General features: G+C 38.0%; 2 protein-coding genes across 2 annotated transcripts; both read right to left on the bottom strand.

Moving 5' to 3' along the window:
* Nucleotides 1-3,705: 3,705 nt before the first annotated feature.
* Nucleotides 3,706-6,220, bottom strand: LOC103948419 (glucan endo-1,3-beta-glucosidase). Its single transcript, XM_018647764.2, has 2 exons — nucleotides 5,150-6,220; nucleotides 3,706-4,486 (listed from the first exon to the last, which is right to left on the bottom strand). The coding sequence occupies exons 1-2, from the start codon at nucleotides 6,167-6,169 to the stop codon at nucleotides 4,028-4,030; spliced, it is 1,479 nt and encodes a 492-aa protein (XP_018503280.2). The 5' UTR covers nucleotides 6,170-6,220; the 3' UTR covers nucleotides 3,706-4,027.
* A 4,030-nt stretch (nucleotides 6,221-10,250) lies between these two features.
* LOC103948420 (glucan endo-1,3-beta-glucosidase) lies at nucleotides 10,251-13,014 on the bottom strand. The gene is made up of 2 exons (XM_048565475.1): nucleotides 11,918-13,014; nucleotides 10,251-10,733 (listed from the first exon to the last, which is right to left on the bottom strand). Exons 1-2 carry the CDS (start codon nucleotides 12,935-12,937, stop codon nucleotides 10,389-10,391), a joined length of 1,365 nt encoding a protein of 454 aa, XP_048421432.1. The 5' UTR covers nucleotides 12,938-13,014; the 3' UTR covers nucleotides 10,251-10,388.
* Nucleotides 13,015-14,049: the final 1,035 nt, after the last annotated feature.

Here is a 14,049-nt window from a genome sequence, read left to right as displayed (position 1 = left end):
TGACGTAGGTGGTGGCTATATACGGGTACACTTTTATCAACGCTAAGTTTAAACTTGAAAAACAAGATAATTCTATACGAATACACTCTAAGGGTGCGTTTGTTTCACAGAACTGTGTAAGACTGGACTAGCTTCAGGGACTAAACTGGACTAACTTAGTGAAACGTTTGATGCAGTGTTAGACTAAGAAGCAGGACTATAATATTATATTATTTCATCTATATTTATTAATATTTTATTTTTAATTTAATATATCAATTAATATTTTGTATTACTTTATCTTTTTCCCTATTTTTTTAGAACCATCTTCCTCTCCGATCTCTTCATTCATCTTTTTCTCCGCCACTCCCTCCCCATTCCCCTTTTCTTCCATTTTTGTCCCTCCTTTTCTTTGTACCAGTCTCATTCCCCTCAATTTTTTCTCCGGTTTTACTTCTGTACCAGTGTCCCATTTCCCCTCCTTCCCTTTGTATTTATTTTGCTATTTTTTTCATATTTGGTACCTGTATTTTCTGGACAAATCATAGTTGTGCAAGAAAAATCACTCAAATTCTCTTCACCCAATGCTAAAGTTTTCAATCTTGCACCAGTCCTTTGCACAAAATTTCCCTAACTATGTTTCCAACCCAACCCTTTGCACCCAAAACTTTTAAATTTCAAAATCCTAGGTCACAATCTCTAAGCAATGATGCTGTCGACAGAAGAATATGGGTCACCATGAGCAACGAGGCTGTTGTTGTCCAGCCACCATGGCTGATGTCGGTGGTGGAAGAATCTGGGTCATCACCTCTGATCAATGATGCCAAGCAGCCTAGCCACCATGAACATCTGAAGCTTCAAGCAGAGAGAGAGGAAATACATAAAGAAATAGAGAATCGGGGACTGGGTAAGGGTGAAGCAAAGAGAAGAGGGTCTTAGCAGTCCGCTCCTTTTGAGGGGTCTCGCTAAGACCACCTAACGAGTGCTTTAGTCAAAGCGAATCCCACCTAGTCTCATTAAACTTAGTCCCTCTTGCAAACAAACACTGGACTACACTAGCTTTTAATCTAATCCAATTCAATGAGGCCTAGTGAAACTAAACAAACATGCCCTAATTGTTCGTATTCATTCTTTTTTAAGAACATGACAAATGACTGACATGCAAACTATTCAACTTGTTTTTGGATCGTGACTGTAAATTTGATGTGCATGAGACCACATTAATTACATTCACACATTTCACATCTTAGAAGGAGTTTATACCTTGTGCATACTTGAATGACAAGGCATTTGCCTCTTTTCAAAATGGAACATTAGTGTTAAACTCTAGCTTTGGTGTTTTCTTTGTTTTTGGAAGGCAATGCATTACAGATAGTTTTGATTGTTTGTGAGTATTTTCTGTTTTGTCTAGCTAGCTCCGTGATAATATTTCAAGCAATGTGTCTTTTAAAGATGATTTTTATTTTGGGATATTTTGGATGCGATTTATGGTTATTAATGTTCTTTTACTGATATTTTGTTGGTTTTTAGATTTTTATCGAATTCCTGGACATTACTATAATAATGTATTTCTATGTAGGTTACTATTTTTTTTAAAATTAAAATTTAAAATTTGTAGTTGTTTATATTAATGAGATTTTAAATAGAACTCATAATGTGAGATCCCACATCGTCTAGGGGAGTGATCCTTATATGTATATTCCCATCCCTACCTAGCACGAGGCCTTTTGGGAGCTCACTGGCTTCTGGTTCCGTAGGAAATCCGAAGTTAAGCAAGAAGAGGGCTAGAGCAATACCATGATGGGTGACCCACTGGGAAGTTGCTTGTGAGTTCCCAAAAACAAAACCGTGAGGGAATGGTAAGCCCAAAGCGGACAATATCGTGCTACGGTGGTGGAACGGGCCCGGGAAGTGATCCGCCCCGGGCCGGGATGTGACAATTTGGTATCAGAGCCAATCCCTGGCCAGAAATGTGCCGACGAGGACGTCGGGCCCCTAAAGGGGGTAGATTGTGAGATCCCACATCGTCTAGGGGAGTGATCCTTATATGTATATTCTCATCCCTACCTAGCACGAGGCCTTTTGGGAGCTCACTGGCTTCTGGTTCCGTAGGAACTCCGAAGTTAAGCGAGAAGAGGGCTAGAGCAATACCATGATGGGTGACCCACTGGGAAGTTGCTCGTGAGTTCCCAAAAACAAAACCGTGAGGGAATGGTAAGCCCAAAGCGGACAATATCGTGCTACGGTGATGAAGTAGGCCCGGGAAGTGTGACATCCCACATCGCCCAGGGGAGTGATCCTTAAATGTATATTCTCATCCCTACCTAGCACGAGGCCTTTTGGGAGCTCACTGGCTTCGGGTTCCGTAGGAACTCCAAAGTTAAGCGAGAATGAGGCTAGAGCAATCCCATGATGGGTGACCCACTGGGAAGTTGCTCGTGAGTTCCCAAAAACAAAATCGTGAGGGAATGGTAAGCCCAAAGCGGACAATATCGTGCTATGGTGGTGGAGCGGGCCCAGGATGTGGTCCGCCCCGGGTCGGGATGTGACAAATTGGTATCAGAGCCAATCCCTGGCCGGAAATGTGCCGACGAGGACGTCGGGCCCCTAAGGGGGGTGGATTGTGACATCCCACATCGCCCAGGGGAGTGATCCTTAAATGTATATTCTCATCCCTACCTAGCACGAGGCCTTTTGGGAGCTCACTGGCTTCGGGTTCCATAGGAACTTCGAAGTTAAGCGAGTAGCGCACAAGAGCATTCCCAGGATGGGTGACCCATCGGGAAGTTCTCGTGTGAGTTCCCAGAGCCAATCCCTGGCCGAAAATGTGCCGACGAGGACGTCGGGCCCCTAAAGGGGGTGGATTGTGAGATCCCACATCGTCTAGGGGAGTGATCCTTATATGTATATTCTCATCCCTACCTAACACGAGGCCTTTTGGGAGCTCACTGGCTTCTGGTTCCGTAGAAACTCCGAAGTTAAGCGAGAAGAGGGCTAGAGCAATACCATGATGGGTGACCCACTGGGAAGTTGCTCGTGAGTTCCCAAAAACAAAACCGTGAGGGAATGGTAAGCCTAAAGCGAACAATATCGTGCTACAGTGGTGGAGCGGGCCCGGGAAATGATCCGCCCCGGGCCGGGATGTGACACATAATTTGTGGGATTAAAAATATTAAATTATAAATAATTATACTCTCTAATATATTTTGTGTGTGTGTGTGTATATATAAACATTGGTACATTCTTCAAAACCACAAAAACATAGATATTAGGCTTAATAACATTAATAAATTTCTTAGATTAAACTTGACATGGATATTTTATACAGTCAAAATGAATGTACCCATAGATTAAAAATGGGTTAAAAATTGAATGGATTTTATATATAAAAAAAATGGATACAATTTATATTAAAAATGGTACATTTTACATATAACAAATTGGCATATTTAAGATGGGTGCATTTAAAATTTAAAAAAAAAAATTGTAAAATTATATGTATGGGTATATTAAGATTGAAAAATTGAAAAACTTTTTTATTAAAAACTAATGGGTAGAAACTTATCCCTTTTTCTTTATTATTTTGGAAATGTTTTGAATTGAAATCAATTAGGAGTTTAATAAAGGTCTGAGTATAAAAACGCTAAATCAATTACTAATTTTTATTTAAAAAAATTATGTAACTGACATGTAAATTTATTATTACATTAATGCTATGGACTTTGATCAAAATCTGAAAACTAATAAACTCTCAGTCAATGAACATTAGTAACTAAAGACGGGATATTAATTTTTTCTTTATTATTTTTTACAAATGATAAGATAATTTATATTGAATTCATCTAAGAGAGATCCAAACACGGGACCTCGAGTGCCTGAGCGAATGCTCTTAACAAAAAAACCATAGTCATCAACATTTCACAAAAAAATTAATTTCCAAAGAAACCATAGTCATCAACGTTCCACAAAAAAAATTAAAAACTCAGAAAGGAAAAAAAAAACAATGGTCAACACCATATCTTCCGTTGATCAAATCATCTCCTCATGCTCAAGCGTTGTATTTACAAAGGCCGCGGCTTGGGTCGGTGGTGGTGATTTGTCCGGACCCAGAGAAATCACAGTTAAAGTCGTGACGGCCATTAGCCTGGTAATAAGCATTCATGAGGTACGAAGCGCGAGCTCTAATGTCGTTATCGAAGCAAGCGCTGCCTGGCTGGATGGACTTGCAGTCAACGCCGGTGCCGCAGACGTAGTCAATGTTTGATTGCAATGCTTGGTTGCTGGCTGCTGGTTTTGCCACGCACCACTTCTTGCCGCCGTTGTTGTTGCCTCCAGCTGTCGGTGTTGCCGGCGTTGCTGGTTTTGATGGCTTTGGTTGTTTGGCAGGCTTTCCCTTTTTCCCCTTTTTGGGAGCAGCTGGTGTAGTTGGTCCCGCTGGTGTAGTTGGTCCAGCTGGTGTAGAAGGTTGTGTTGGAATTTGCATTGTTGGTCCAGGGGTCGCACCACCCTAAATCATGCAACAAGTTAGTAACTTAGTATACATAAGACTAACATTATTCTAGCAATAAGAATATAATTTATGTGAGTTAGATTTACGACAGTATGCCCATCATTTGGTGAGCAATTTAATATAACAAATTGGATGAATTTACGATTATTTTTTTTGTGAATTATATTATTTTTCACATTTTTTTAGTGGGTGCAGAAATGTTTATGCAACATTATTTAATATAACACAAGAAACAAAACACCGAATCTAGAAAATTTGCTTAATCTATGGTGCATGTGCCCGACATTTTAAATTGAACAAATATTTTTTGAACAACCGAAGTCTCTACGCTAAAGGAGTTGGGGATGAAATTGAGTCTCACAATCGACTAGCCTTAATAATATGGTTTAAATTCGCTTTTGACGAGAATCAGCCCTAAGACCTTTTATTTACAAGTGAAGAAAAAAAAAATGTCACTAGATAATAGTACTAAGTAACCCTCCCCACCTGATTAGATTTTATGCATGCAACCAATCACTTTAATACCTTAATTACTTATAAATCTACGCTACTGGGCTCAACATTTAACAATTAAGTATTTAAGACAACAATGATGAGATGAGCTAAATAAAGAAACAAAAGCAAAATGGAAAATCAAAAGACGATTAATCAATAACCAACCTGTTGATTGCGCATAACCCCAGCATTGTACACCGGAGTCATGTCCGGTTTGAATAGCCCCCAGTTCTTCTCAGCAGACGGACCGGGTTTCTGATTCTCATTAAACAAAGCAAAGATGTAAGTCTCGAACTTCCGGTTCGGCATCAAAGGCGTACCCTTCCCGGACTGAACATGCTTGATCAAGTTACCGTTGTAGTCTACAGCGTTCTGAACCGAGCACACTGGGAACTCGCAAGCCGAAGGCCAACCGGTCTCGGCTGCAATCAAGTCCACGTCACCGAACCCGATTGCCTTGGCAGCTGAGTAAACCGCGTCCATCAACCCATCGAACATGTTAGTGTAAAACTTGCCAGTGACTGTATCGTGCACACCCTGATTGGGTCTGAAGAGAGCGTAGTTCTCTTTTTCGGGTGACCACCCGAAATACGGGTACGGGTTAACCATGAAAGGCGACTTGGTCTGTGTACAGAACTTAAGCATTTGAGTCAGAATTGGAATCACCTCCGGTCTGAATCGGCCCGTGCTGGGCGGCTCAGAAGACAACATGATTCCCAGCGAGTGAGGGGTCGAGACCTTGATGTCTTTGATCCCCTCTTGGGCCAAAGCGCTGTGGAAGGTCTCCATGGCAGGAACTAGGCTCGACTTGAGAGCGTCGTCCCCCCAGTGGAGGACCTCGTTGCCCAAGGCAATGTATTTGATTTTGCTTGCCGGGTAAAACGGCTTGACATGATCAGTGATCCAACGGCGAGCGGTTTGTAGGTTTTTGAGGCTCGGAATTTCTCCGTTTGGGACGGTAATCGTCAAGGAGATGTTGGTGTTGGCGAAGGCCTTGATGATGTCTGGGTTGGCGTCGAAGAGTTTGACGGCATCGATGTTGGTTTGGGTTTTGATGAAGTCGGCGACTTTGGCCGGTGGCGGGAGGTTGTCGGCGAGAGTACCATAGTTTACGCCGATGGAGTAGGCTGTGGCGGCGAGCTGGACGAGGAGGAGAAGGGATAGGAGGAGCTTGGCGGTAGCCATGGTTGTTTTTTTCTTTTTACTGGTGGTGTATCGGGAGGTGGTGGACGCTCTCCTTTTTCTTTGGAGGACTTGGGAGTTTGTGGCCGAAGTATTTATAGTGGGGAAAGGTGAAAGAAATTGAGGACAGGAAATAAGAAGATAATGGACGAATGAGATCGTGACGTGTGTTGGTCAATATCTATTTTATTTGTGATTTCTATTTACTGCTAAATTCTGTTGGATTTTCTTGATGTATGCTAATTATTTGGAGGAATTTTATCTTTTTATTACACATCAAAACCTAAAAATAACTCCACGTCCAGAGTCCGAAGGTTGATATACTTTTATCACTCTTCTTTGTATATGAAAGTGTGTATTGTCGTGACGAAACTACTAACTGATCTTCTCTATTATCTATTTAGTCATGTATTAGCATTAAAATAACTTATCAGATAGTTGGAATGAATGTACATATAACTTTTTTTATCTCTCGTCTATCATTATCACGTAAAGGACAAAATACGTAACAAACTTGGCTTACGAAATTTCGTTTGCTTGTTGCTTGATTACCTTGAATCCTAATGTAGCTAGGTTACGTGTAATTTGTTGTCAAAATTGTTTGGGGCTCATAACATCTGAAAAAGCTTAAGGTAGAACGAAGTGCAATGCATAGAGAAGCATCTCTAGCAGACGTTGAGATATTGAAATGTTAACTTTTGGCTTTGGATTGATGACACATGCCAACTCATCTTTGGCACTTGGCTAGGGACAAAACTAGCGGACATCCAGAACATTTGTCGCACATGGTGTTGCAATTTTTTTTTTTTTTTTTAATATTTACAATTTGATTGATGTCGGCGACAATTTTTAGAAAATGTTTATGTTTATTAACACTATATCTTAAATTTATAAAGCATCATTCACATCGTCTATTTACATTATGCTGTATGAATTAATGGCGTCACATAACTGTATTAATCTCACTCATCAAAATCCTATTATATAGTCCCCCAACCATGTATAGTTAATTAAATAAACATTTGAGTGGCATGAGTATCCATATCTCAACAGAAGTCATACTTCGCCGGTACCATAAGCTTTTTTGTACTAAACCCTAAACCCATCTATGTTTTTTGTACACCTTCCCATCTCTGTTTATTAACTTAATTTGTGGTTGAAGGCACATGAAGAATGTGGACATCAATTTTTACCAAATTGAAATTAAAATGGGACACTTTGGCAGATAAACAGGGAGATCCACGGAGCAGGATAAGAGAGGAAGGAAAAGAGATGGAGAGTGCGGCGTCCAGAGGCAGCGGAGGGTAGGAGGGATGGTTGACGGAGTTTTGGAGGACGGCGTTTTTCTTTACTTTATTTTCCAATTTTTTATTTTATTTTCTGAAAGGGATAAAATGAATTTCAAATCCAGCTGTTAAAATAACATACACACGTTGGATTCTGAATGAAAATATCACCGTTCAATTGGTGATACGGTTACCATCTAATAATTTCTCGTGAAGGTGAGAGCCAGTGTCCAAGAACACACAGGTCGGGTCCCATTTATGAAATAAAAAACAAAGAAAATAGAGTTTGGGCCCTTAATATGGCCTGACTCACTGATTTTTGTTGCTAGACGTGACCTAAATTTTACTACCCAAGCAAAAAAATTGCAAAATTATGTGACAAATGTAGTCTCATTTTTCTGCTCATTTTATAGTACTTTAAATATAAAAGTTCTAAGAAGGATAAAGCACCCATTGAGAATGCTCTAGCACACCAAGACTAAAAGGCACCTACTCTTATTGTTTGTGTATTTTCTATTTGTCTACCTCCGTCATAATATTTTGAGCAGTGTGTCTTTTAAAGATTTTGTTTTTATTTATCAATAATCATGTTTGGAGTGAGTTCAATAATAATTTATGGTCACTTAGTACTACGGTCTAGTTATATTCTTCTTTATCTGTAAATAAGAGATCTTAGGTTTTATTCTCACCAAAGGCGAATTTAAACCACATTATTGCAAGCTTATTATAAGACTAAGTCCATTCTCCCTCCTCATTAGTATAGATAATATCATTTGTTTAAAAATAATAATAATAATTAGTGGCCCCTGTGACTTGTGGATGAGATAACCACCTCTTCTTTATGTGTATTTGTAAATCTCCAAGTGAAAAAAAGTGCCAAAACATTCCCTAGGTAAGCAATTTGGAATCATTTTATTGTGATGGTTAAACTATAGTCCTTTTTCTCTGTGTTATATATAAAATGGTTTTTTGAACAAAAAAAAAAAGATAAAATGGTTTATACCAAACCTTGCCCATTAAATTAGTCTTTTTTTTTCAACAAAAAAAAAACTATAGTCCTTTTTTAATGTTAATATTTTATATGGTTACATGAGTGAATTAATAACACAAAATGATTGTCTGGTTAGTCAAATAAAAGAATTACTGTCTTAAGCTTGATTCAGGAAAAAAAAAAATCTATAATGAGTTAAAAAGAATTCGCTATCCTTCACTAACAATAGATTCATTACATGAATAACACGTGACAAATAGACATGAGAAAAATGATATATAAGGACCGCATCATAACACTTCCGACCACTCTAACTCTCTCACCTGATTATTAAGGCCTGGTTTGGTACTGAGGTGATTTTGAAAAAAACTGGTATAAAAAAAAGTTGGAAGCTGTTTTTGTGTTTGGTAAACATTCAGCTTTAGTTTTTTTTCACAGTTTTGGATGAAAAAAAGCCAAAAACAAGAAGCTGCAAAACCCAACTTTGAAAAATCGGCTTTTTTTTCACATCTGTTTTACATAAAAGTTTACCAAACACTATAATACTGTTTTTTTTTTTCTTTTTCAAAAGGACTTTTACAAAAAAATTTACCAAACACTCAGCTACTTTATTTCACAGCTGCTTATTCTCACAGCATAGCATAAGTAATTTTTTTTCAAAGCACAACAATACCAAACCAGCTGTAAGATTGTTGCGGTGGTGTGGTCCTATGCACTACAAGCACATACTAATGTTTGATTCGAAGACAGAATTTGATGATTTAAGCAAACTCCTTAACGCTCAAAACTCATTGGTGAAACGATTGGGAAAACAAATTGAGGGGAAAAGTTGTAGGAAGTAAGAGGAAAAGTAATGAAAAAAAACAATGGACGAATATGTGGATCCACAAAAGCATTCAAGGAAAATCCAGGTTCGGAATTGTTAATTATCATTTGATATCTAATACCTTTCCCAACTCTTTGATGTACATATACAATATCATTAAAAGTAATTATTTTTGCACACTTTTTCTTCTTCTGTAAATTTTTATTTATTTGAGTCTCTTAATTTTTATTTATTTATTTAATTTAAATTATAAAAAATAAACAGGGGTAAAAATTATTTCCTTATCTCGAATTTGTACTCAGTTTTGGATTTTAACTCATGATCTATGGCATTTTAATTGTAAACTCAAGTATTTAGTTATACCAAGAAAACATTATTATAAAATAAAAAAAATAGGGCAATAATTTTCATCTTTAATTCTATCAAGATAATCAACTTTAGAGGTACCATTTTTGTCTTCAAGCTAATTCCCATGACAATATATTCTATTTAGTTCTCCCAAATTTTTATATTTTATTTTGTAAAGAAATATAAGAACCTTTTTTTTTCTTTTTCTTTTTTTTTTTTTTTGCCAAAAAACTATTTACAACAAAATGTATTGATCTGAGCCTATCACTTATAGGAAAAATGCAAATGGAAAGTCCAATTTGATAAACCAAAATATTATTGTGAAGATTTAACCAAATCAATTTGGTAAACCAAAATATTATTGTAAAGATTTAACAAAGTCATCAAATGATTAAATATCAAAACACAAGCAATTACATGCATGTTGCACTCACTTGTTACACAGTTTATTTAATCTTCTTCTTAAAAAAATAAAAATAATAAAAAAAGATTTCAGCCCTATTTTAGCTAATTAGGGTCAAGAAGAATAAATTTCCTTTATTTTTTTGACAAATAATAAGATAATTATATTGAATTCATTTAAACTACGAGAACTACAATTCAAACACAGAATCTCATGCGCATGATCCAATGCTCTTAACCATCATATAGTAATTAAATTCCAAATACACCATAATCATCAACATCCCACAAAAAAATTAAAAAAAATTAGAAAGAAAAAAAGTCACGGTCAACAACATATCTTCCGTTCCTCATATCATCTACTCAAGCTCAAGCGTTGTATTTACAAGAGCCGTGGCTTGGGTCGGTGGTGGTGATTTGTCCGGACCCAGAGAAATCACAGTTGAAGTCGTGACGGCCGTTAGCCTGGTAGTAAGCATTCATGAGGTAAGACGCGCGGGCTCTAACGTCGTTATCAAAGCAAGCGCCGCCTGGCTGGATGGACTTGCAATCAACGCCGGTGCTGCAGACATAGTCAATGTTTGATTGCAATGCTTGGTTGCTGGCTGCTGATTTTGCCACGCACCACTTCTTGCCTCCTGCCACCGGTGTTGTCGGCGTCGCTGGTGTTGATGGTTTCGCTGGTCCGGCAGGCTTTCCCGGAGTTGCACCATCCTAAATCACACAACGATTTAGCATACATAAGACTAACGTCATTCTAGCATAACAATATAGCATATGTGAGTTAAGTCAGAACGTTAAGACGGTATGTCCACCACCTTGAAATATCGATAAAAATACATCTTTGCTACAAATTCAAAATTTGTACGATGACAATTCAATTTGGTTAATATGTAGCCTCACAAAGAACATGAAGTAACTACTAAAATTATGTGTTTGCATCAAATGGCGATTCACATTCTACCATTTTTGTGTGATTACTTGTACATCCACAAATTTTGTTCAACAAATAAGGTTGAGTAGTACCGATGACACTACTCTTTACTATATTTAGCTAATATGACAATGTTTTATTTGTTTCTTGACTCGTTATGACACATAGTTATTACATTTAAATTAGAAATTTACACATAATTAATAACCGAAAACTGATTATGTCTCTCTAACTAGGTGTGTAATTTTTTATTTTGTGATTCAAAAAAGTTCACCTCGTTCGGCTTAAGATTTTCCTAAAAATCATAACTAAAAACTAGGAACATTTTTGCTCACCACTTCAGACTTTTGAGTATACTTATCATACACCTAAGTATCTATCACGTGTCATTTTACTTACCTAGGATTAATATTTTTAAAATAAAAAAATAACATTTAATATAAAAATTAACTAAAATTAAATGAAAGAATATTGATAAATGGTTAGGCGCATGATAAACATGCACCCTAATTATAATGGCCAGCAAAAATATCCGCCTGAAAACTGATATCATTTGATCACTTTACACTTTACTTGGTGAGACCGGATGAATTATATTATTTTTCAGGCGTGCAGAACCGGAACCCGACTTCTCTGCCCTATCATGTTAATATTTTATATTAATGTTTTTATAAAAACAATAATGATATAAAAAATTGACGTGATTTAATATTGATTGTACAAATAAAAGAAGATAAAAAAAAGATGAGAATGTATGGGACCGGAGGGCAGAGAAGTCAGGTCCACAGAAACGTTCCCTGCAACATTATTTAATTTAACACAAGAACCAAGACACCGAATCTAGAAAATTTGCTTAATCAACGGTGCATGTGACCGACATTTTAAAGTAAAAAGCGTACGAATTAACAAATAAATATTTAATACAAAAACCAAAAAACAAATAAATATTTAATCAAGAACCAACCTGCTGATTGCGCATAACCCCAGCATTGTAAACCGGAGTCATGTCCGGTTTGAACAGCCCAAAGTTCTTCTCAGCGGCCGAACCGGGTTTCTGGTTCTCATTAAACAAAGCAAAGATGTAAGTCTCGATCTTCCGGTTTGGCATCAATGGCGTACCCTTACCGGACTCAATATGCTTGATCAAGTTACCGTTGTAGTCCGCAGCGTTCTGAACCGAGCAGACTGGGAGCTCGCAAGCAGAAGGCCAACCGGTCTCGCCAGCAATCAAGTCCACGTCACCGAACCCGATTGCCTTGGCAGCTGAGTAAACCGCGTCCATCAACCCATCGAACATGTTAGTGTAAAACTTGCCGGTGAATTTATCGCGCACACCACTGTTGGGTCTGAAGAGAGCGTAGTTCTCCTTTTCGGGTGACCACCCGAAAAACGGGTACGGGTTAACCATGAAAGGCGACCTGGTCTGGCGACAGAACAGGAGCAATTGGGCCAGAATTGGAAGCACCTCCGGTCTGAACCGGCCTGTGCTGGGCGGGTCAGAAGACAACATCATTCCGAGCGAGTGAGGGGTCGAGACCTTGACATCCTTGATCCCCTCGCGGACCAAAGCGTTGTGGAAGGTCCTCATGGCAGGGACGAGGCTCGACTTGAGAGCGTCGTCCCCCCAGTGGAGGACCTCGCTGCCCATAGCAATGTATTTGATTTTGGTTGCCGGGTAAAACGGCTTGACATGATCAATGATCCAATGGCGAGCGGTGCGTAGATTTGTGAGGCTCCGGATGTCTCCGTTGGGGATGGTAATCGTCAAGGAGATGTTGGTGTTGGCGAAGGCCTTGATGATGTCGGGGTTGGCGTCGAAGAGTTTGACGGCGTCGATGGTGGTTTGGGTTTTGATGAAGTTGGCGACTTGGGCCGGTGGCGGAAGGTTGTCGGCGAGAGTACCGTAGTTTACGCCGATGGAGTAGGCTGTGGCGGCGAGCTGGACGAGGAGGAGAAGGTAGAGAAGGAGCTTGGTGGTGGCCATGGTTGCTTTTTTCTTTTTGTGGTGGAGTTTTGGGAGGCGGTGGATCCTCTCCTTTTACTTTGTAGGATTGGGGAGTTGGTAACTTGGAAGTCGTATTTATAGTGGGGAAAGAGATAGGACATCAGAAGATAAGGGACGAATGGGATTGCGACATGTAGTTGGGCAATATCAGTTTTGTTTGTGATATGGGTAATGAATCTAATGACAGGGATACAAAGCAAAATTTGAAAATTAAAAAATATAGAAGTTGATGTTTTGTTTATTACTTAAACGTTAATAAATTTACGACACATCATTTAATTTATAAATTTTGTTTTTAAATTTAATCTCACTTGCATTATCCTTATGATTTTTATTTACTGCTAAATTATGTTGAATTTTCTTGATGTAAGCTAACTGTTAAGATGAATTTGATCTTTTTATTACACTTTCAAAACCTGAAAATAACGAACCCTAAAACGAATTATCTATTTGGTCATATTATCACATAGATGATAGAAAAAATTTATCAGACAGTTAGAATAGATGTAATATCACCCTTGTTCTTTTTATCTCTCGTCTCTTATTATCACGTAAAGAAAAAATATGCCATAAACAAGTTCTCATAAAATTTCATTTGCTTTTGTTGCTTGACATGAATCCTAAGCTAGGTTACATCTATTGTTTGGGACTCATAACATCTCAAAAAGCTCAAGGTAGAATCAAGTGCAATGCATAGAGAAGCATCTCTAGCTGTCGAGAAATTGAAATGTTAACTTTTGGCTTTGGGTTGATGATACATGCCAACTCATCTTTGGCACTTGACCAGGGACAAAACTAGCCGTTTTTGTAAGATTCAAACATCTTTGTATCATACCCCATGTTCTTTTGGCAAAGATGGAATATGATATGATTTTTATATTGATGATATTGCCACATTGTTACACTGCAGTGTTGTGATTTTTTTTTTTTTGAAATATTTACTTAAAACATCATTCAGATCGTCCACTCACAATACCATGCGTATAAAATAGTAACACCATACATAACGATGTTAATCTCACACTCACCAATTTCTGTTACATAATCCCTAATTGTATATCTCTACTAATTAATAAAACACTTATTATCAA

Source organism: the organism of the source record quoted next, unplaced genomic scaffold (assembly GCF_019419815.1).
Source record: "Pyrus x bretschneideri cultivar Hongxiangsu unplaced genomic scaffold, Pyrus_bretschneideri_v1 Contig4, whole genome shotgun sequence".
Classification (NCBI taxonomy): Eukaryota; Viridiplantae; Streptophyta; class Magnoliopsida; order Rosales; family Rosaceae; genus Pyrus; species Pyrus x bretschneideri.
The sequence above is the reverse complement of the archived record's forward strand: the minus strand, read 5'-3'. Positions and strand labels throughout refer to the sequence as shown.